This window comes from Quercus lobata, chromosome 5, assembly GCF_001633185.2.
Source record: "Quercus lobata isolate SW786 chromosome 5, ValleyOak3.0 Primary Assembly, whole genome shotgun sequence".
In the NCBI taxonomy this organism is placed as follows: domain Eukaryota; kingdom Viridiplantae; phylum Streptophyta; class Magnoliopsida; order Fagales; family Fagaceae; genus Quercus; species Quercus lobata.
In genome coordinates, this window is record NC_044908.1 from 959,645 (window position 1) to 982,311 (window position 22,667).

Sequence of the window (22,667 nt, forward strand, 5' to 3'; positions counted from 1 at the left end):
CAAATCAACCCAAAACCCATGCTGAAGCTACTGTCGCCGCTGCCATGTGAGAGAAACTGAAGATTTGAACCTTACCAACCCTAATCGGGTCTTTAATGGTTCAAGGGACGAGTTTGCCTCAAATTTGTCTTCAAATGTTGAAAATGGACTTGGATTGATATGAGTTTTATGTGTAAGTGAAGTTTGGAGGTTTGTTTATGGAGTTTTTAGCTAAGTCTTCAAGCAATATATATAAGGAGGGAAAAAGTGAGCAAGAGAGTTCCCGCCCAAATCCCCATAAAATGTCTCCACCGTAGGATCTCCATCACACCATAGGACATAGGGGATAGAGCGCCAAATGAAATAAATGTTGGAGTGTCTTGGATGCCGAAGCGTCAAAAGCGTGCTTCTTTACAGTTGAAAAGACACCTACACATAAAGAAATGACATAAGAGTGAGGAAGGCAGTCACCAAGAAATCGACATCCCCTTTTTTCCCAAGGAGCAAAAGAGTGGAATTTCGAGGGGTTATTGTAGGGATAAAGGGCCCAAATCTGGATATTGGGCCGTGGGCTGTGTCCAAAGACATCAAGTAGTCCGAGGACAAGTAATAGTGACGGAGACCTACAGGACAATGGTATGCGGAAGGAGTTCGGTCATGAGGAACTGGAAATGTTGTCCGAGGAGAAGAACCTCCTTGGCTAAATAGAGTAGAGGTCATAAGTCCGACCTTTTGTTAAGAATAAGGCACCAAACGATCATATTGGCAAGGATAAACATTAGGAGGGGATAAGACAAAAGAGAGTTGAGAAATATCTGAGAATAAAGTTGCTACCATCGCATTGAATGCTCTACAGCTAACTTCTTGGCGACATTAATGTGGAGATGATACCTGAACAGTAATATTCAGCCTTACAGCTACCCACAAAAACTTCAGGAAGGTGCTAATGGGATGAGAATCAAAGCTAGTAATCTTATCTACACGTGGAGGGCTGAGATGGAGTGAAGCAAGGGAATATAAAGAAGAAAAACCCCATTACAAAGGGATCATCAGAAAATTTAAGGAAAAGTCATTGTACCTTGAAGAATTGTAATTTTAGCTAAGTCTAAGAGAAATATATAAGAACAACCTTCCTCGGACTTTGCCGAAGAGGATTTTCCTTTGCTTAACTTACTGTGATCATTATATACCTAACTCATTAAAGGTTAAGTCTCAAGCCCACTCTTTACAAATTCATTGATTTGGGCTCTTTGGGCCATTGACCTTTCTTTTGGGCTTTGAGAGCAAAACATGCCCTTACAATAGTTTTATGACTTTATTAGTAATTTATTAATGTGATATAAATTTGAATAGACAATTAATTTATTAATGTGATTAAAATTTTTTTTTAAGGGATTAGTTTTAAAAAAAATTTCAAAGTGATTTGCAAATTATTAACGGCTATGCATATGCTAACTTCTAATTACTATAATCAACAATTGAAATACTAATCTGTATGAAATACCACTTAGATATCTGTATGAAACAAATGGATTATAACAATAATTAACTAGACAGGGATAAGACACCACCACCACCACCACATGCTAGTATTATTTTTTTTTTTACATTTTTAATGAACAATGTATTTGGAGTGATTATATTTATATTTATTTATGGTTATAATAAATGTTTTTGGAGTGATTATATATATTTATATAAGATTATAATTATTTAATATTTTTTAGTCATTCAACAACATTAGTTATATTTATTTATTTATTTTTGGAGTAATGTATGTTCATTGAGTTGATGTTAGGCCAACTTATTCCTTTATTGGGACATTTTGACTGAAAAATATACACACACGAGTAGCACCATTTTTACTTTCAATTATATAAAATAATAATTCATTTATTTATTTAGCTATTATTATTATTTAAATAAAACTATAGAGTACGTTTTATGAGTTTAGCAGGTGCAGCGCACGGGTTTTAAACTGGTATAAATATAAAAGAAGAAGGGGGGGTATTCGTCGAAATAGAAATAGAAAACAGATTGGTTTTCACTTTTCACTCACAAGAAAAAGAAAGCGAAAGCATATCGGAGAGGAGAGGTTTTCAGTCGATGGCGCCGGAAGCCGATCACGATATCAAGGACGATGATGAGAAGAATCCTCGGCCTCTCGACGAGGATGATATTGCTCTGCTTAAAACATATGTAATCTTTCCTTCCTTCCCTTTTTCTTTCTTATTACAAACCCTAATAACAACTATGTGGATCTCACTTTTTTATTTTCAGCTCGATTCATTCATTCCTGCTGCCATTTTATTGCTATGCTATGCTATGCTATGTTTTAAGTGTTCATGTTCAAGATTGGATTTTTATTAATTATATTTTCGTACTACAACAAAATCAAATCATGCTGGTAAACTGGGTTGGGGGAATGGATTTACAAGTTTAGAGCACTTGAAATGATATTATTTTTATTATTTTGCTCTCTGTCTCTGTCTCTGTCTCTGTCTCACTTTTGGGGTTTAGTTTGTTTACCTCTGGAATTGGTTGTTTCTGATTCAGACGACTAAATACTAATTTTAATTATTATTATTATTATTTTGATAAGTAAAAGGTAATAAATAAAGTGTGGCTGCTGGGATTCGAGCCCAGGTCTCCACGGCCACAACGTGGAATTCTTACCACTAAACTACAGCCACTTTGTTGCTAATTTTAATTATGAATCGAAATTCCCACCCAAAAACCAATACTCTTCTTTCTTTTTGCAGGGTTTGGGTCCCTATTCTACTAGTATCAAAAAAGTAGAGAAGGAAATTAAGGAAATGGCTAAGAAGGTCAATGATTTGTGTGGTATGACCATGCTTCCCTTTCTCTTCTTTTTCAAACTGTCTTCTCAACTGCTTACTCATAACTTCTAAAGAATTTCAAAAAATACTGCTTCAACTTTATTCCTATACGTGCAAGAATTTAAATGGTTGCTGCCTTTCCTGGTTCAATCGTTAACTTCTCTGATAACATTGGGTTCTTTTCTGCTTTCAGAATGTGTCTCTCTAATACCTTATTTATTTGACACAGCATTTGTGTGTGACAACTTGGTCTATATGTTTCTGTTTGATATCTTTACTGCTTGGCCTGGCTGCTTTTTTTTTTTTTTTTTAAATGAATACATGAAATCATAATATTTTGATATGTACTATTCTATAGGTATTAAGGAGTCTGACACTGGCTTAGCTGCACCGAGCCAGTGGGATCTGGTATCCGATAAGCAGATGATGCAGGAGGAGCAGCCTCTCCAGGTCTGTATTTTGCTTATGGTTGTGTTTTGGCAATAAAGTTTAATGTTTTTTATATATAATTCTGAGAAGCATTCACTGCCTTGTCAACCAGGTAGCAAGATGTACAAAGATCATCAATCCAAACACTGAAGATGCCAAATATGTAATAAATGTTAAGCAAATTGCAAAGGTACGCATCTATTCGCCATTCACTTTATGTGGTACATTTTCTTTTTTGGGTTTGAAATATGATCACACACACCAGAAATAAGTCTGTCATTTTCAAGTATTTTCCTTTTTATTTTTTTCATACTTTGAAATCTTTTCTAAGCTGAAGTTCTCCCAGATTTTGTTTCAGTCCCTTTTCTTTGTTTGGTAGAAATATGAGCAATTCTGATTTTCTCTTTGAAAAAAATTTAATAAATTGGTTAATCTTTCATGATATCTGGCCTTTCTGGAAGTTCTTTCTGTAGCTTATATTTTATGCTGTGCATGCTATAAAAGGTTTTTATATGGATTGTTTCGGTGACATTTTACTTTGAACATTCAGAGACAGAATCTTTATCTTTTTTAGTAACTCATATAGTTATTCTTGTAATTGTGGGATCTGATATTACTCTACTTTCTCAACTGCAGTTTGTTGTTGGGTTGGGTGACAAAGTTTCCCCAACTGACATAGAAGAAGGCATGCGTGTGGGGTAGATTTCTAATTATAAACCTTCTCAGATTTTTCTAAACATTTGTATGATGCATGTCTTTAATGCTGTCTCATTTGAAAATTCTGATTATGTCATTTCTTATCTTACATTCTCTCAACATAAATTGCATGGAGTTTGTTGCCAAAGGGAGGTCATTTATTACCTTTTTCTTTTAAATTTTTATTTATATCATAATTTGTATATGTATAGGACATCGGCAACTTTTAGGCTAGTCTCTTCAAAGGTTTTTAGAGACAAAAGGTTAGAACTGTATTTGAGACTGGATTTAAAGGCAGGAGAGATCGATTTGAGTTAGAAAAGTCTGAATCTTGGAGAGGTTTAAGGTGCTGGAAGATGAAATTTCGATTGCAGGATTTTATTTAGCAGCATGGGTTTGTTGGGTTTTGGGATGCCTAGGGCTAAGATTTTATTAAGATCTACTCTAGACTAGAATTTGATAAAAAATACTAGAAAATTCAAATGAAAAAGGAACAAAAAACTTAAGCTTCATAACTCAAATTTAGAAAAATGTATTCTCCATTGAATAGAAAACATTACATCCATTTAAGAGATGGCTAATACCTAGCCCTAGTACAACTTAATGGGCTTGACTATTAAACCTAAACTAAATAACTGATATAAACCATAACCCCAAGGGGTGCTACGGTTGGTTGGAGACCTCGCTTCAAGAAGCAGAGGTCGCTAGTTTGAGTTTCTCCTCCCCTCTCTTCTTGAGGCCAAAACTTTTTTTTTTTTAAACCTTAATAAAACACAAAAATAAAAATCCTGGATGAACAGAAAATCCCTCCTTGGCTTTCTTTTACTGTATATCCTCTATGGAATATGTGTGTACGATGGTATTGATGTGGATTGTTTGGACGGAAAGAAATCAGTGCTCTTTTGAGGATACTAAGAAATCCTCGGTTCAGTTACAAGCCCTATGGTAGAAGACTTTGTTTGATTGGTCTAGGTGTTGGGGCTTCTCGAATTGTTCTTCTATCATTGAGTTTCTTTCTTCTCTTAGTATTGCACCTTAAGTTTTTTCCTTATTATTTGTTGCTGTTTGTTGTTTGTTGCTTTTTCTTGTGTTCACCATCACGAGCACCTTTTATTTTGCTTTCTTCAATTTTGCAGTTTGATTAATAATACTCTTTTTACCTATCAATATGTATATATATATATATATATATATATAGCCTCTATGGAATATGTGCGTACAATGGTATTAAGAAGCAGAAATTGTACTCTTTTTTATTTGTGGATTTACCTTCGGCCTGTCATTGCAGGGTTGATCGCAACAAATATCAGATCCAAATTCCCTTGCCTCCAAAAATTGATCCGAGTGTGACTATGATGACAGTTGAGGAAAAGCCTGACGTGACATATAATGATGTTGGTGGTTGCAAGGAACAAATTGAAAAGATGCGAGAGGTGTGTGTATCAATTTTCCCTATGTATTATTCTTCATTTTGATTTATTTCTTTGTTTAGTGAGAATGTGGATATATTATGCAAGAGATAATGAGTGACTTCAAAGATAGTTACTTGAACTTGACACCATTGGCATGTATGCATTAATGATATAGATTTTTTTTCTAGGTTGTTGAGCTGCCAATGCTTCATCCGGAGAAATTTGTCAAGCTTGGAATTGATCCTCCTAAAGGTGTCCTCTGCTATGGTCCTCCAGGAACGGGTAAAACACTTCTAGCTAGAGCAGTGGCAAATAGAACTGATGCTTGTTTTATTCGTGTTATTGGGAGTGAGCTTGTTCAGAAATATGTTGGTGAGGGAGCTCGGATGGTTCGAGAACTTTTCCAGGTTATCATTAGTGCATGTTCAGTAGTTTCAAAACTTATGTGTTTTTAATTCATAATGTTTTAATGATCGAGTTATCATCTAACTCTTACTACTATATGCTGCAGATGGCACGTTCAAAGAAAGCCTGCATTGTATTTTTTGATGAAGTAGATGCCATTGGAGGGGCTCGTTTTGATGATGGCGTAGGTGGGGATAATGAAGTCCAAAGAACAATGCTGGAAATTGTCAATCAACTTGATGGTTTTGATGCACGTGGAAACATCAAAGTTCTAATGGCTACAAATAGGTTGGTTAAGTTACCTATTATGGCTATATTTCTGCTTGATGTTGGTACATTTCAAGCTCTTAGTGAACCTCTCTTTTCAATTTTGAAATAGAGCTGGTAATATCTCTTTGGGTGTTGGGTGTATTTACAATCTTTAGCAATGCGTGTACTTATGTTGTGAATTTTGTTTGCCCCTTTTCCAGGCCCGATACGCTAGATCCAGCACTTTTACGGCCTGGACGATTGGATCGTAAGGTTGAGTTTGGCCTTCCTGATATGGAGAGTCGGACACAAATATTTAAGATCCACACACGAACCATGAACTGTGAAAGAGATATCCGATTTGAACTTTTGGCTCGGCTTTGCCCAAATTCCACCGGTAAGAACCCTTAGTGATGGTGAGGGGTCAATTTCAACTTGTCTTCTTCCCTGATGTTTTCTGATTGTCCTCAATGGCCTCTTTGCTTGTTTTTTGCTCACTATGCCAGTGGTATGTTAGAACATTGGATTTCTGACATGAGTTTCTCTCACAGGTGCCGATATAAGGAGCGTGTGCACAGAAGCTGGCATGTTTGCCATCCGAGCACGGAGGAAGACTGTGACAGAGAAAGACTTCCTTGATGCAGTGAACAAGGTCATCAAGGGATACCAGAAGTTCAGTGCAACACCCAAGTACATGGTCTACAACTGAGTAAACTGTTTTGCTTCATTCCCTAAGAAAAACCTTGAATGCAGTTATGGGCTGTCAAATTGGGCATGATATGAGCTATATGGTTTATTAGGAGACTGTATTGTTAACTTCATATCTGTCATTTGAACTTGAACTTGCATCTACTCGGATTATATCACTTATCATTTGTTACAGAGCAATTGTATTTCTGTGGGCCATATAAAGTTGTGAAAGTGTATCAAACTCTGTTTTTCTATAACATTATTCCGTGACTATTTTCATCACTTCTGGAATCGATGTAACTTATTAGGAATTTGAAAGCTTCTGTTCTTTCCACCCCCCCTTCCCCCCTTGTATGCTTGTTTATTATGCTTCATCTAGATTAGAAATCTCTCTAATTTTCCTGAAGGGGAATGGATCCATTTCATGTTCTGATTTAATTTTCATGAATCTAAGGATATATACTATATGTAGTGTCAGGTGATTTGAAACACAATTTGGTCAAATAATAAATAATAACTTATTTTAGAGTAATTATTAGGTATTCTGGAGTATGGTTATGTGGTGTTCCCTTCCCCCGCATTCATAATGAGTCCCATTAATTAAATTCATAGTGGGGTTTATCATAAATATGAGAGAAGGGAGCATCACGTCACCATACTCTGAGTGACCTAATAATTTCCCTTATTAAAGTGATAACCAAGTCTTTTAGTTGATATTATAGCACATTACAACTATTCAAGGTATACTTCCTTTTAGAAAATGTATAAAATGTTGAATGAAAGTGTTATTTTGAATGTACAAATTTTAATTTTTTAAAAATTACCTATTTAAGGTTTCAAAATTTTAGTATTCTTTTACTTTAATTGAAACTAGCCTCTTCACATGTGCTACGTCCAATTTTCATTTTATTTATATTTTTGTATTAAATTAATTTTTTGAGGTCAAGATGTGAAAAAGAGAAATTATCTAATGAACCTTTCTCATGGAACTACTCTCTCATAAAATGTGCGTTTCCTACATCTAATGAACCATCAAAATATTTATTAAAGAATTTGTATAAGCGAGTACAATCAAACTATAGGCAACTTTTGTTCATCCTCAATTTGAGTGCAGGATCACATATTGTAGACAATTGAATTCTCTTTAAAAAGACTGCTCACGGGTCCAAATTGGACTTAAACGAGTAAGAAGTTAACTAAATTCAATGAAGGTCTTGACAATACTATTAATTAATTGTTTTAATTCTTCAGATTTTCCTCCTGGTAAAAAGCCGCTGGATTGGTGTACCAGGATGGAAAATAGCTGGAGGACTACAATACTTGATGACTTTGCCAACCCACCAGTGATTCATCATGACTTTAATGCATCTGATATATTATTAGATGAGGAATGCAATCCAATCTTTTCAAGTGGGAATTCACTCAACTCTTCAATGTCCAAACATTAGCTTATTGGAGACACGTTGAAACCTCAAGTGCCGCTCTGATAAACTGACTTGTTGAAGAGAAGGCAAAGAGGTCTCAAAACAAAATATATTAAAGAAAAAAACCCTTTAATGTGATGCAAAATGTTCTATGCAGACTCTGTTCATCTCAAGGGAGATTACGAATTTACCAGAATATTCAATTTTGAATGCCAACCCTAGTGCACCTTAAGGGACTCTTGTTTTTTCTCATTATCAACTGCCCATTGTATTATGAGAACACCTAACGTGTTTAGGACATGATGATCCCATTAAACCACATTGGCCTTTGTACCTCACACTCAAGGTGCTTTCAAACATTACCTCCTACCGTGCATGTTTTCATGTACAATTTTGGTTCCCTTCCAACATATTTGACGAGGAAAAAGGAAAAGATCCACAAAATTGATACTTAAAAAGCACTGATAAGTAGTTTACACCCAGACAGAAGCTTAGATTCATAAGCACCATGTACACCGCAGAAATCATACTCAGCCAAGGTTAAAAGATCAAATAGATCAAAAGTGCTATTATCATACACTAGAATAACAAATTTTGAACCAACTATCTAAATAGGTGTATACACAAATGGCCTCTTAATTCACAATACATCACTCAATTTCTGTATCTTCTTTCATTCATTATCTGCTATAAAGTTTGGCTCTTCACCTTGGCAGAGGTACTCATCACACATAGATGCCGACCCCCAATCCTTCCGGAGTCGCAAGATGTCCTCTGTGAAAGTGGACCCAGGGGCTCCTATGAACACACTTGACATGGCACAGATTGTCTTATCCAGCATAGCTTCCACCTTCAAGATGAAACCAGGCAATGCATGTTGCTTAATACATAGATTGGGTTCAGATGATTCTTTGTATTGTCCAGACCAAATGTAAATCAAATATTGTAAATGCTCGTTGAATATTGCTAGGGTGTCTAAGTAACATTACTATATGCAGTGAGAAGATAGAGATAGTTTTCTCATTGACAATTTTTGCATCCAAAATATAACTACTTGTCTCTCATTCACAAAGCATTAAAATAAAATAGATTTCCATAACATTATGAAAGCAAATCAACGAATCTATTAGGAAAACCTTGGGGGAGGGGCACAAAGTTGGATCAGGCAATTTAGAAGCTCCAGGGCAAGATGCTGATTGATAAGATAAGGAAGAACAGCCTTGGTTGATCACATTATTTATGCTAGAGCACAATGACAGAAATTTCAAGTCAACATTAAAAAAAATCCAACAAGATATCACAATGAAATTTATGGGAGAACATAAGGTTGTCCTGAAGACAACAAGAAATGAATGAGTTTTTTTAGCAATTGGAGCATGAATGTCAACTTCATTTCCCGTTATGCAATGTACTTCAGGTTTGGTGATCATTGGTGTTCTATACATGCAATGTGTTCTGCACTTTATCTTTGGCTCTATCTGAGCAAGTGGTGTTATATATGAGATTTCCTTTCATGCAAGGGGCAAAGGATGCATATGACCATTATTTTGTCGCAATAAAATTGTTCAATTGACCAAAGAAGAAAGCAATACTGAACTATTCCATGGCTGATCAGTGACAAGACACTTCAGCCCTATGTGGAGAAGGTCTTCTCCCAGTAAGAATTTCAGGAGTCAGAAATGTAGGTGCCCCATATGTGAATGTTATCTGGAGATCAGGATGCTTTAATTCTAGGGTCCACAACCATGCACAAAAGCTAAATCATATTCTAGGAGCAGTGTCTTGTTAACACCAGTTTTGGTAACCAAGGACAGCCACCTACAGGGCCATGCAATGATCCACAATCCAGTGGATTTAAAACATCTAGGATGTACAAAACAAGTAATAAAAATTCCAATGATTATAATATTCATTGTATGGCCATTACATTAGCAGCAAAAAGTTATACTACACGAATAGAATGACTGATTCCATTAAAGAGAGAGAGAGAGAGAGAGATCCTCAATAGTTTGGACAATCTAATATAAACATGGGCCAAAAATTTACCCCATTAATATGAGTGTTTTAAAGAATAAATAACTCTAAATTAATTTAATAACACAGATGGGTTGAGTATTGAAGAGTTTGCTTTAACAAAAACACTTGTGATGTTATAGATTTGAAACAACATCTTACACCTAATCATTTCAAAATCCACATATTAAATGGGCTTAAATCCATCCTTACATAAATTTCATCCATAGAAAAAAATGTATCCTTTTCATAGGATAAATGAAAGGATAAATTTTGGCCTTGTTGGAGTGTTGGAAAGGAGTGTTTGGTCGGCATTGTATGGCAAATGTTTGAGGTGCCGTTCCATTATGCCTAAAGTAGATTATTTGGAGAGAGTGTAATAATCTTATGTTTAAGGGACAGTAGGCTTGCCTTAAATTTGCCGTTTACTGATAAAAAAAAAAAAAAAAAAAACCTTCATATGTCATATAAATAATTTAAACTAAAAATTCAAATTCAAATCCTTCTCTTCAAGTAGTTCCATCCAAACCAACCAATTGTTCTTTGATACTGTATTCACTGATTTCATGCTTCATTTGGGTTTCAAAATTTGGGTTTGCATGGCTTCAGTTATCACAAATCTAGGACTGGAAGCCTGAAATACATTTCAACCTGCCTGTTGTGATGGTTGTCAATTCGCGTATCACAAGGTGGCATTTGTGTCAGGAAGCATATAAATATTTGAATTAAATTGGAAAGAAATGACACTGATGTAAAAAAAATCCAATATTTGGGAAAAGTTATAAGAACTTGTAAAATATTTGTTCCTTCAAGTCTAACATTGTAAACTTGCATTTTATAAAGATAAAAAGTTTCACCAATTCCACAAGATTTTTACAACATTGTGCTTTGCTCTTAATGGGATTTTCTTTGAATCATATCTTTTTGCTTAAACAGACCGACTATTATGTGTATATTCCAGGTAAGTAGAATCTTAACTAGTGCAGAACTTAAATATCAGTTTACATCACTATCTTAACGTTGAACCCAATAGAAAAAGGTATAAAAGCCCATTACCTAATTTTGGCCTCAACAAGGAGTAAGGGGTAAGCAATAAGCACTATCCTTTTTTTTTTTTTTTTAATAAGTGATAAATTTTATTCAAAGAGAAGAACATAAAGAAACAGAGTATCATTAAATAAAATGTCTACACTCAATGGCCAAACAAAATATGAAGGCGATCAGTCAGGTATACATTGAGGTAACATTATCAAAATCAATTACATGCACTCATTTAAAAAAAAAAAATCCAGGTATTCACATGTGCAAGTAAAATTGTGAATCCAAAAAAATCTGACATAACCACTCCAAAACAGAGACCTAAGAAAGCAAATCCTATTGGCAACAAAATATGCAGTCAGATTAAGAAAAATTCCCACAATACCAAAGCAAACAACCAAAAGATACTAATTACTGGTATGAAGAGCAATCAGGCATCACAGAAAAAGCTCTTCACAATCAACATACTTATTCATTAAAGAAGCACAAAAAGGGGTGCAACCCAAATACACAGGAGGTATACAAAGGAAGAGACAAAAAAGAGTATTAAGACATTCACAAATAGTGATATGATGTATGCATAATGACATTATTTGGGCCTACTTCTCAAAAAGCTTGTGCTTGCAAGGAAATTGGCTTCAGTTGAGCTGGGCAAGTACAGTTTGGTAGGTAAAAGGGAAAAATTAACAATAAAAAATGGTACACAAAAAGTTAAGTGTGTAATGTAAAATCAAATAAGATGAAATAAATTTTAGTTTCAGGTGGAAAATCTTGGATAAATAAGAAGGTTGGGATCAAATTACTCCAAAATTACGAGGTTTATGGGTAGGGAAATGGGCCAAATGGCTATCCTCTATTGGTTCAGAAATTTGGGGTAAATTCTTTGCATTCAACCTACAAGTCATTGATCAGTGTCATCCAAGCTAAAGAAATATGAACAGGAGAAGAGAAGCACAATTCACCTGAGAGTCACCCTCAAGACCATGTCTGTATAACAAAGCATCCCATTTTTCAGCTGAATTACGAGCAGGCCTTTTAACAAGTGGTACAGCCTTTCCATTCAGCACAACTAGCGACTGCAGCAAACTAGTTTCACTTTCTGCTGCATCAGTTGAGAGATATATGACCGGTGCACCGGCTTTTTCAACTACTTGGGTGATGCAGTCTGCAGCTTGGGGAATGGGGAAAAAGCAACTGTGCGTTTTGACATTGCTGAAAAAATTAAACAAGATTACTGGCACTTAGAAGCCAAAGTCTACATGATACTTGAATAAAAGTGGGATTGACTACGAGCCCCACCACACAGTGATTAAAAATGCACCTTAATTGAAGTATGAATAAATACCAATGTTTATTATTTAAAGATCCCCTCTTTTTATTATATGCATTGGAAAATATCACAGAATTGTCATGTCTCAATCTTAATGCGAAACAGAATCTTTGAAGGTCTTTAACTCAACTGCAAAATGTTCTATTTTCCTCAATCAAGAATAAAGGTTACAATGAGCATAAGGAGGAGATGGGAATATCTACAATAAAGATATGAATATAACACAAACAAGTCAATACAAAATGGATCCTAGTGCACAGCTGCCTTGCCTCCCCACCCCATAACCTATAATCACTTGGCACACATCGTGCACACGAAGAACAACTACAGCTAGTTTGCAACAACGACAGAATTTAAAACACTATATTTCTATAACAAGATTTCCTTGGGGAATATTTTTTTTTTGACAATGAAAATAAGTTGTAAAAAGTGGGTAAAATGCTCAAGGCAGATGGGTTCTACTTATATAATTTCAGTACTGTAATGTAAGAGTCAACAGAAGTTTGATGAGCTCTCCAAACGCAAGAATTTATGATCGTTTAACTTTCTCTTATATTTATGCCACCTATTTGGGTTGTAGATGTACAATATATTTGACAGTATGCAAATTCTTCTAGCTATAGATAAGTTTACCAAAATTAACCAAAAAAAAAAATCTAGCAACCTAAAGATGAACCAGCTTGATACATCAACAAGAGCAAGAAAGGATCTCTCATATCATGAAAATGGTTGTCCTTAAAAGTTACTTTTGTGTTCTCCAAAGTCCTTGACTTGTGCAAACAGTTCTCTTAACACAACCTCCCAAAATTAGACTGTAGAATTCAAAGTAATACGAGAGAGAGAGAGAGAGAGAGAGAGAAACAAACTTAGGTTGATGTAAAAGGAGGCCTGACTTAGAACATACGTGAAACAAGGCAGGGCATGTGTTATTGGATAAGTGTTTAAAATATGCTATAAGCCAAGAAGGAATTCATTTGTAATCAATAATGGAACTGAAAAGAATTACAAGAAAGACGAGTGTTTAAAAATATGCTACAAGCCTACAACATTAAATTGGTGATAAAGTTTGTGGCATTGATATTCCAATTCACCACTTATAATTCAAATGCTGATCATTTCTAACTTTATCCCTCTAAAGATTTTCAACAATGTCAACAAAACATCGCATTTACAATAGGTAAAGTACTGTGAAAACAATCTATATATGTTATATACATAACCATAAGTGATAAAGTTTCATTTTTGGATGGAATGCAACACAAATGTGATAGCTTGATATCCAATTCTAGTAGGTGGGAAAGGAAAAACATACCAGAACTTCAAAAACCCATGTCTCCGGAAATGTAGAGCAACGAAATTTTTTCCCAAGAAAGTCTGAACAAAACGCTGGGCAGTTAGCATAATAAGCCGACTGGGTTCGATCAGCGTCTTGCATTGATGAGCAATGGGACCACCAGGCTGCATTACCCAATCTTGCTCCAAATCCGCAAAGAAAACATCCCCTATTGCAATCACATCCTCATCCGATGAGAATTTGGACTCTACATCTTGCACAGTCCTCTTATTGGGGTTCCTAATATCCTCTTTCCAAATGGGTTCAGGCTTCCCCATCGAAACCCCTATAGATTTGAGCTTTTTGATGTGTTCCTCATCCAAATAACAAGGCTGAGGCAGCGAAAAATAACAAAATAACCTATCTACATGCAAGTGATTCTTCTTTGCCTCCAATAAATCTTCAAACGAAATGATCACCTTTCGTCCTAGGCATTTATTTATATGATCGAAATCCAATACCCTATCGTATTGGTAATCGAATTTGGAACTGGGAATGACCAAAACCCGGTTAAGCAAAGCAGCGAAGAACATGTGCTTCTCCAAGCAAATCAAATGGTTGGACATTTGCCCCGATAAGCAAATCGCAAACAAGTATTTATTCGGTTTCGGTTTCCATTCAATGGTTCTTCGCTCGTTCTTGTTCTTCTGACCCACCTTGGCACACGTGTCGAACCCGAAACGAGGATCGGACACATCGATGGGTTCGGAGGAGTCTCCGGTGCGGTGTGGCGATAAGAGAATTTGTTGAATTTGTCTGTTCAATGAAATCTGGTTGAGCACAGCGAGGTTAAGGTCAGATTGGGAGTAATTGGAAGTGGAAGTGGAATTGGAGTTAGATTTAGGGAGAGGGAGAGTGTGAGTGTGGTTCCACAAAGTGAAAAGCCCTAATTGTTGTTGTTTGAGCAAATAGAGAGCTTGAAGCTCGGATTCGCGCATGCGATCGCGAGAGGAGAGGGAGTCGAGACGGAGATCGGAGGAGAAGGAGAAGAGGTGGCGGAGGTCGGTGGAGAAAAAGAGAATGAGGATGAGGAGAGGGAGGAGAATGGCGAAGAGGCACCTTTTGTTGTGGAGGAAATGGAGGAAACGCCGCCGTATTGTGTCTAAGTGGAAATCATTGACACTAATGTGGAAGGTAGATGGAGGTTGATCTTGATTTTGAGCTGGTGGAGGAGAATAATGGTGCTTGGTGTCGTTTTGCTCGATCAGGTTCTGGCGATCGTCGTCTTCGTCTGACGAAGACGAATCTCTCTCCATTTTGCCACCGCGCCCAAATAAACACGCGAATGCCGATTCCTTAGATTCGAGTTCGACACGAATTGAATTGAATTTGAATGAAAGCAAAGAAAGTGAAAGTGTTTGATTTTGGTTAAGTTTGTTTAAAGTTTAAAGCAATGTGTGTGTGTGTGAGAGAGTCTTGAGTGGGAGAAAGAGGAGTCTGTTTGTGGCAGTTGGGGAGGGGAAAGGAAAGGAATATGATTGTGATGATGATGATATGGTGCATTGTGTCGGTGGATGAAAATGATCGGGTAGCGTGCATCGGCCCATTTTAGACATTCCAACCTCTGGTTGTTGCCCCGCCCCGACTACCACCTCTTAACCCCCTTTAAAAAAAAATAATAATAATAATTAATTAATTACTTACTTATGCAACTAACTAACGAAATTGGATGCGGTTGATTTGAGTGCTCTAAATTTCAGAATTTTCTCTCATTTCGTTAAAAAAAAAAAAATTGTTAATAATGCAATTAACTAATGGAATAAAAATTTTGAAAAATATTCTTGTATAAAAATCTATAAAATATTTTTCCATGTAAAAATAATATTTTTTTAAGGGTAATTTTTTAACAAAATTGTTCTAGGCTGGAATGGCATAAATTGAAAATTTAGAAAACTGAAATGAATTACAATCAAATTTAGAAAATGTAATTTATATTTTAACTAAAAATAAATAGTCTAAAGTTACACACAAATCCACATCATCCAATACTTTATTATTAAATTTTACTATTGATTTCTATACACGTACTTTCTCAAGAAAAAAAAGAGATTTCTATACACGTACAGTGATCAAATAAAAAAGCCCGAGTCAAAATCTTAGCAAATTAAAGAGAGAGAATATATATATATAATAAGCAATTGAAAATATTAGGTCCCATGCATGCATATGTAATCCAATCAGGTAGCTCAGCTGCACATTCTTAAAACAAACTCGTGATCATGGATGATAATGCACATATATATATATATATATATATGAAACCCAAAAACAATGTTTGTGGGTTTGTATATGATGAAGCGTGGGTTTGTATATGATGAAGCGTGACTTCGTCAGTCGAATCGAACGTGCCCAAATGGATCCAAATTCTCGCCTGGATACCTGCGTAAATGAGAAGACTGCTCCTTTGAGGGTGGTCACCGGTGTGGTGTTGCCACAACGTCTCCGATGCCCAAGTCAAAACAGGAAAATGCTTTGTAAAATGAAACAAAATAGCAAGATAACAATGAGTGTTTCTTAGAGTGTCTATGTATCTTGTGTTGGCAATGTGAGTGCTTTCTATATGTTGCCTTGGATTCTAGCCGTTGTGGTTGTTAATGCCTTTCTTGGTAACGCCTTCTGCCTAGTAATGAGGCTTCAATATCCTCTCAATGGTCTGTACAGCTGGTTTTGTAACCGTTCGAGGTATTATTGGCAGCAGTGAATGGTCATGCTATCCTCGTCAGTGATGTGGGCACTTGTTTGGGCTTGTCTTAGGGAATGACCTCGTCTGTCTTATTGGGTTCGTCTCTAGTTGATTTCGTCAGTCCTATTAGTTACCCCCGGATTCTGTGGTCATCGTGACATGTCATGACAACCATAGAAGATGAAAGGCTTTTTTTTTTTTTTTTACTGTAAGCAACTCTAGGGATTTCGTGCCGCATTAAATGTGTAGTGGCAGCGCTCCATAGGTCATGGCCACGTGGCACATCCCGATTGGTGGAGTTAATGCTCCAATTTGTGGGACTATTGGGTTTCCCACTGGTTTCCAGTTGTTTTGAGCCTTGATTTGAAACTTCTTATCTTCTCATTTCTTTCACTTTTCTCAAAAAACTTCCAATCATTGTTTTGAGCACTTTCCTTGCTAACTTCTGCTCTGCAACTCTTCTCTGGACCGGTGTACTGCACGGTGGTGCTTTTTTTTTTTTTTTTTTTTTTTTTTTTTTTTTTTTTTTTTTTTTTTTTTTTCCTGAGGTACATTTTTCTTCTTTCTTTCTGCTTTTTTCTTTTTTCCGGTGTAGGCATAAACTGGTAATTTTTTGATTTTGTCTCCTTTTCCTTTTGTGTTTGTTTTGGATTTATTGGGGGTTTAGCTTGCATCTTTTCCCTTTGTGCTTTGTCTGTCTTTCCATGGTTAGTAGCTCTGAAGTTAGAATAGCTTGCCCCTCAATTTCTTTCCTCTTCGTGCGCTTCGGGGGGTCTTTGGGCGTTTTCCCACACCTTGAGAACTTTGTTTTTGAGGGTAATAGTTTGGGCGTTGCATTGGCCGATCTGTTGCCTTTGCTTCGTCAATCGATTGATTGGTTCAAGGGTTTAGTGAGAGAGTAGGAGACGATGTCTGAAGTTAGGTCTAGCGAACACGAGATTGGGTTATCGTCCAGCGGTGACCCAGTGGAAGGAGATACTGCCGTCTCTATCCCTCGTGAGGTTAGGGCTTTCTACGCTCTCAAGGAGGAGTGTGGGCTGGACGTTGATACGTTAGGTAGATTTAAGGATAGATTCCAATTCCCAGAGTGAGTTAGGGTTCGCTTGCCTAGTGAGGAGGATCAGGCCTGTCACTTCTTCCCCGGGGAGGTATGCTTTTACGAGTCTACCTTCGTCTGTGGGTTAAGGTTTCCTGTCCACCCTTTCTAAATGGAGCTCTTGGATCGTTTTGGTATTGCTCCGAGCCAGCTTATGCCTAACTCATGAAGGATAGTGGTTAGTTGTATGGCGATATGGCTAGCCGCTAATGATGGGGATATGCTCAGGGTAGACAAGCTTATGTACCTTTACCGCCTGAAAGAGTCTAAGGAGGACGGGTACTATGAATTGGTGCCTTGGGAACGGACACTAGGATCGTGAAGGGTTTACCTTCGTCTTTTAGGTATTAGAAGTCCACGTTTTTCTTTGTGTCTGGGGATGATTTTGAGACTCCCTCTGGCGAGGTTTGGGGTGAACTCCCGAGGTTGCATCGTCGGTGGGGAACCCCGACCTTAGGTGCGTCATTATTTCTTTCTCGTTATTTGAGCTTTGTTGCGTTTGCCATTCTTGCCACTGATTCCTTTACCTCTTGCTTTGCGCAGTTAAAAGACGGCCTAAACTTAAGAGTAGGTATAAGGAGCGTGTGCAGAAGGCAATTGAGTACGCACAGGATATTGAGAGCTGGGACGATCTTGTAGACCCACGCACTCTTGCCTTTTATTGCCTCGGGCCGGAGCCTTCTGCCTACGTCCTACGCAACCTCGAAATTGAAGGAAAAAAGAGTAAGTGTTGAATTCGTCAGTACTTGCTTTCTCATATACATCTCCTTTTTTTTAAGAAAAATTTTATTTATTTTAAGTGTTTCCTTTTTACAGAAATGACGACCAAATTCAATAAGGATAGGTATGCGAAGATGAGGTCCAAGAAGGACGAGCTGCTGTCCAATATTGGAAAGAAGGGAGTGCGTGTCACAGGGAAAGGTCCGTCCATTACTCTAGTTACCTCTGCCACTCCCATCGTATTCGAGGTTGAGACTGTAAGGACGGCCTCTCCAACTACTTCGGTTGAAGAGATCCGAACTCCTTCTTCGAAAAGGTAGCGATTATCGGACAAGGAAAAGGAGAAGGCCGATTCTTGCACGTCTACAGTCTGGGACGACGAGGGACTGGCCGTGGAAAGGGCAAACGGGGTTGTGACTGCTAAGGACCTGAAGGTTTTTTTTGGGGTGTCACTCAACGTGGTTGCGAATCAGCACGTACACAAGATCGTCCAAGTAAAATGCTTGTGCATAATTTTTTTTTTTTTTTTTTTTTTTTTTTTTTTTTTTTTTTTTTGCGCTGACGGCTTCAGTTTTCTTGCCCAAGTGTTGGGGGAGAGTCTCCACATTGCTTCTGAGTGCCTTACCCAGGAGGCCAAGGTGGCGTCTCTGGTATCTAGGACGAAGGTATTAGAGAAGGAGAACTCCATGCTAAAGCAGAAACTCATCGGCTCCATGGGCGAGGCCAACACCTTAAAGGAAAACGTCAGGGCCTTGAATGACGATCAGAGTTGAGCATTAACTAAACCTTGAGAAGGACAACCAACTTCAGGTAGCCAAGGAGAAGCTCAAGACTATCACTGCCAGGTCCGTCAAGGCTTTCCAGCAAACTGACGAGTACAACACAGTGCTCTTCAGTTGGTATTTTAAGGGCTTCGAGCTTTTGCGGAGGTACCTCGTTAAGCATCTCGCTGGAGTTGACCTGCAAAACTTGGATCTCGAAGTGGTGGACCAGGAGATGACGATGGATGAGGCTGCTCAGTCGTCAGCTTCGTCTACCTCTAAGGTCTCCCGAGTGAAGCGTTATACATACGACCTCAGGGTTTCTTTTTCTCCTTGTCTAATGGTGAGTAAATGGTTCGCCGGCCTCTTAGGACATTGTCCTTCAATGAAGTGGCGTAAAAAGGCATTACTCAGCTATTCGAAGCTATCGACGGACGATGTTGGCAACTTGGTGAACCATTCTCTTGTTGCTCCTTTGAGGATGGTGGGAAAGGAACGGCACAGTATCTCGTTAGGTGGTTGTTGAAGGCCTAGCGTCGTTTTGAAGGTGTTGAGGTGATCCTGGGGGTCTTTAAGCCCATCAAACGGTTTAAGTTGGGGTAGTCGAAATTTCGACGGCACCGGACACTCCAGGACCGCCGTAATGAAGGGTGAGTCTGTTGCCCTGACCATTCGATCCACACTCCGGTCTGTTTGCTCCTTGATTGCATTCCTCAGTTCATCCATCTCCTTCCTCATCTCTCGAAGAAGATCCGAACTCTGTTCATCTAGAGTTGTAGGTCTTCGATGGTCACTTCTTCTATGGCTATCTCCTTCATCCTCCAAGTTACCTTTGGATCGATTTTCCTCCTGTTGAAGCCGTTGCTTCATTTCTTGATTTTGTCTAATAAGCTCTTCAATGGTGGCCGCTAGGGCCTGGACTTGCTGAGCCAAGGCTGCAGAATCTTGATTGGACTCCATCTGGATGTTACAGTTGATTGGAAACTACGTTTTCGAATCTGAATAGGAAAATGTTAGTTCCCACAAACGGCGCCAAATTGATGAAGCGTGACTTCATCAGTCGGATCGAACGTGCCCAGATGGATCCAGATTCTCGCCTGGATACCTGCATAAATGAGAAGACTGCTCTTTTGAGAGTGGTCACCGGTATAGTGCCTGCCACAACGTCTCCGATTCCTAAGTCAGAATAGGAAAATGCTTTGTAAAATGAAACAAAGTAGCAAGATAACAATGAGTGTTTCTTAGAGTGTCTATGTACCTTGTGTTGGCAATGTGAGGGCTTTATATATGTTGCCTTGGATTCTAGCCGTTGTGGTTGTTAATGCCTTTCTTGGTAACGCCTTCTGCCTAGTAATGGGGCTTCAATATCCTCTCAATGGTCTGTACAGCTGGTTTTGTAACCGTCCGAGGCATTATTGGCGGTATTGAATGATCATGCTATCCTCGTCAGTGACGTGGACACTTGTTTGGGCTCATCTTAGGGAATGACCTTGTCTGTCTTATTGGGTTCGTCTTCAGTTGATTTCGACAGTCCCATAAGTATAATTCTTATTGGACTAGGAAAGCCCAAGGTTTGTGTAAATCTATTTGGAATAGGAGAGCCCATTAAACTCCTATTTAAAGGAGGTAGAAAAAGAAAAATCTAACCCTAGAGAGCTTTATAAGGTTTTCTTTTTAAAACCCTAGCCTCCTCTTATAGAAGAAAGAGTTCTTACTGTGTTTCTTGTACGCCTTTGGGTTTTGTAACCAAGTAAAGTCTTTTACACCAACATTGAAGATCTTATTGGTATTTTTATATGAAACTGCTGCAAATCAACTACAACAATCAAAGGGTTGCAATGGAGTTAGTCACGTACTGGGATCCGTGCATCATTGGTTAATCACATACTGGGATTCATGCATTGATCGGAGAGATTGTCGCTACATCACAAGTCTAATTAGGTATTGGGGTAAGGGTTTAATTGCAGCTACCCACACCTATTTGAGCATCCCACCACACCCATCTCTGAAATTTCCCAAAACCCATTCCTCAAACCCACCACACCCCATCTGTCCCACTCCGACGAACTCCTTAAAGCCCATCCCTGAAATTTCCCACTCAAACCCAACTCCAACGAACCCACCACTCCCCATCCTTGTACCAGATCTTATATATATATATATATATATATATATATATATATTTATCCTTATTTATAGATTTATTTGTATATAAAAAATATATGTGCATAATGTTATCTGCAATAGTGTTTGTGAAGGTATATGGTAGCTTCAGAATATCTTGGTAAACTGAAATTAGCATTGTTCTTGAATTGGGCTTGTTATAATATTTTTATGAATTTGGATGGTTTAACAACAATTATTATAGAGACTTTGCTGAGATGATGTTGAATGGGTCTACATTGTCTTGTATTGCAAGTTCTTTTTTTTGGTAAATATCATCTTCTTGCTTAATGCTTACATATTTGATTAAATGGTATGTCAAATAATTTCCTATGCTAAAAATATGTATGTCATAACGCCAATTTTGGTTTTTAAACTGTTTATCCTATTGACCACCTAAAGGGTAAGACATACGTTGTTTTTGTTGGTCGTGTGCCTGGGGTGTACGACACATGGGAAGAAGTCCATGCCCAAGTTCATCAATATTCTGGAGCAGACCAAAAGGCGTTTAAACATAAAATGGATGCAAAAATTGCTTTTATGAAGTTTTGGTAGATTGATGGTGAGAATGTGTAACAAGGTTCTTCATTCCGTACATATTCTACTCATTATAGCTTAAGTTCTAGTATTCCTTCAACTAAAGAGAGTTCCAGCACAGGAGATGTTAAATACGATTTATTGAAATATTAATTAGATATTGCAATTGAGTAACGAAACCATGCAATGAAGATTGCAAAGTTGAATGCAAGAATGCTAAAGGTAGTGGCATCTCAAGTAAAATGGCACATCTAAACTTGGGTGAATGACCATGAAAGTTGTGTTAGGGTTGTGATTTTTGTATGTGGGTACCTCTATCATTGTTATGTAAAACTTAGATGTGTATATGTTCATATTTTTTGTGATTGGAATTTTGTAATGGATGTGCATATATGATGTGTATAGGTATTTTGAGATGCTCAATTGTAATATAGGTATATTTTTTTAGCAAAAGGGAAAATATTTTCTTGAAAAATGCTTTTACATGCATGACCAAATACTGAAAATACGTTTCCAGTGTATTTTCTAGAACTCAAAATAAATATCTGAAAAATATCTTCTTTTTCATAACAACCTTCATGATGAGGTTGAAAATTGAAATCCCTCACAATTAAAGTCATCACCTAATTTCTCATTAAAAAAAAAGTCATCACCTAATTAATACTGCATATTTTACGACAGATTGTCTTTACATTACAATTCAATGACATATAGACATATAGTTGAATACTTTTGTTTTATTTTATTTATTACATCAACGTCACCCAATTAAGCCACCAACAAAATTTCAAATTATCCACTTCACTTCCAAACTGTTCTAGATTTGTGACAATAACTTGGTTCTTCCAAAGGAAAAAGAGGAACTTAAA

At 37.3% G+C, this 22,667-nt stretch overlaps 2 protein-coding genes and 1 non-coding gene across 3 annotated transcripts; 1 reads left to right on the forward strand and 2 right to left on the reverse strand.

Annotated features, from left to right (window-relative positions):
• The first annotated feature begins 1,987 nt into the window (after nt 1-1,987).
• Nucleotides 1,988-6,982, forward strand: LOC115991748 (26S proteasome regulatory subunit 7-like). The gene is made up of 10 exons (XM_031115644.1): nt 1,988-2,178; nt 2,742-2,823; nt 3,178-3,269; nt 3,361-3,438; nt 3,885-3,946; nt 5,233-5,377; nt 5,545-5,763; nt 5,868-6,049; nt 6,232-6,407; nt 6,562-6,982. Exons 1-10 carry the CDS (start codon nt 2,086-2,088, stop codon nt 6,717-6,719), a joined length of 1,287 nt encoding a protein of 428 aa, XP_030971504.1. The 5' UTR covers nt 1,988-2,085; the 3' UTR covers nt 6,720-6,982.
• TRNAH-GUG lies at nt 2,601-2,672 on the reverse strand. Its single transcript has one exon. It is a non-coding gene; the product is annotated as a tRNA-His (tRNA).
• A 1,561-nt stretch (nt 6,983-8,543) lies between the features above and the next one.
• On the reverse strand, nt 8,544-15,363 carry LOC115991586 (O-fucosyltransferase 36-like). Its single transcript, XM_031115393.1, has 3 exons — nt 13,818-15,363; nt 12,138-12,387; nt 8,544-8,974 (listed from the first exon to the last, which is right to left on the reverse strand). Exons 1-3 carry the CDS (start codon nt 15,092-15,094, stop codon nt 8,798-8,800), a joined length of 1,704 nt encoding a protein of 567 aa, XP_030971253.1. The 5' UTR covers nt 15,095-15,363; the 3' UTR covers nt 8,544-8,797.
• Nucleotides 15,364-22,667: the final 7,304 nt, after the last annotated feature.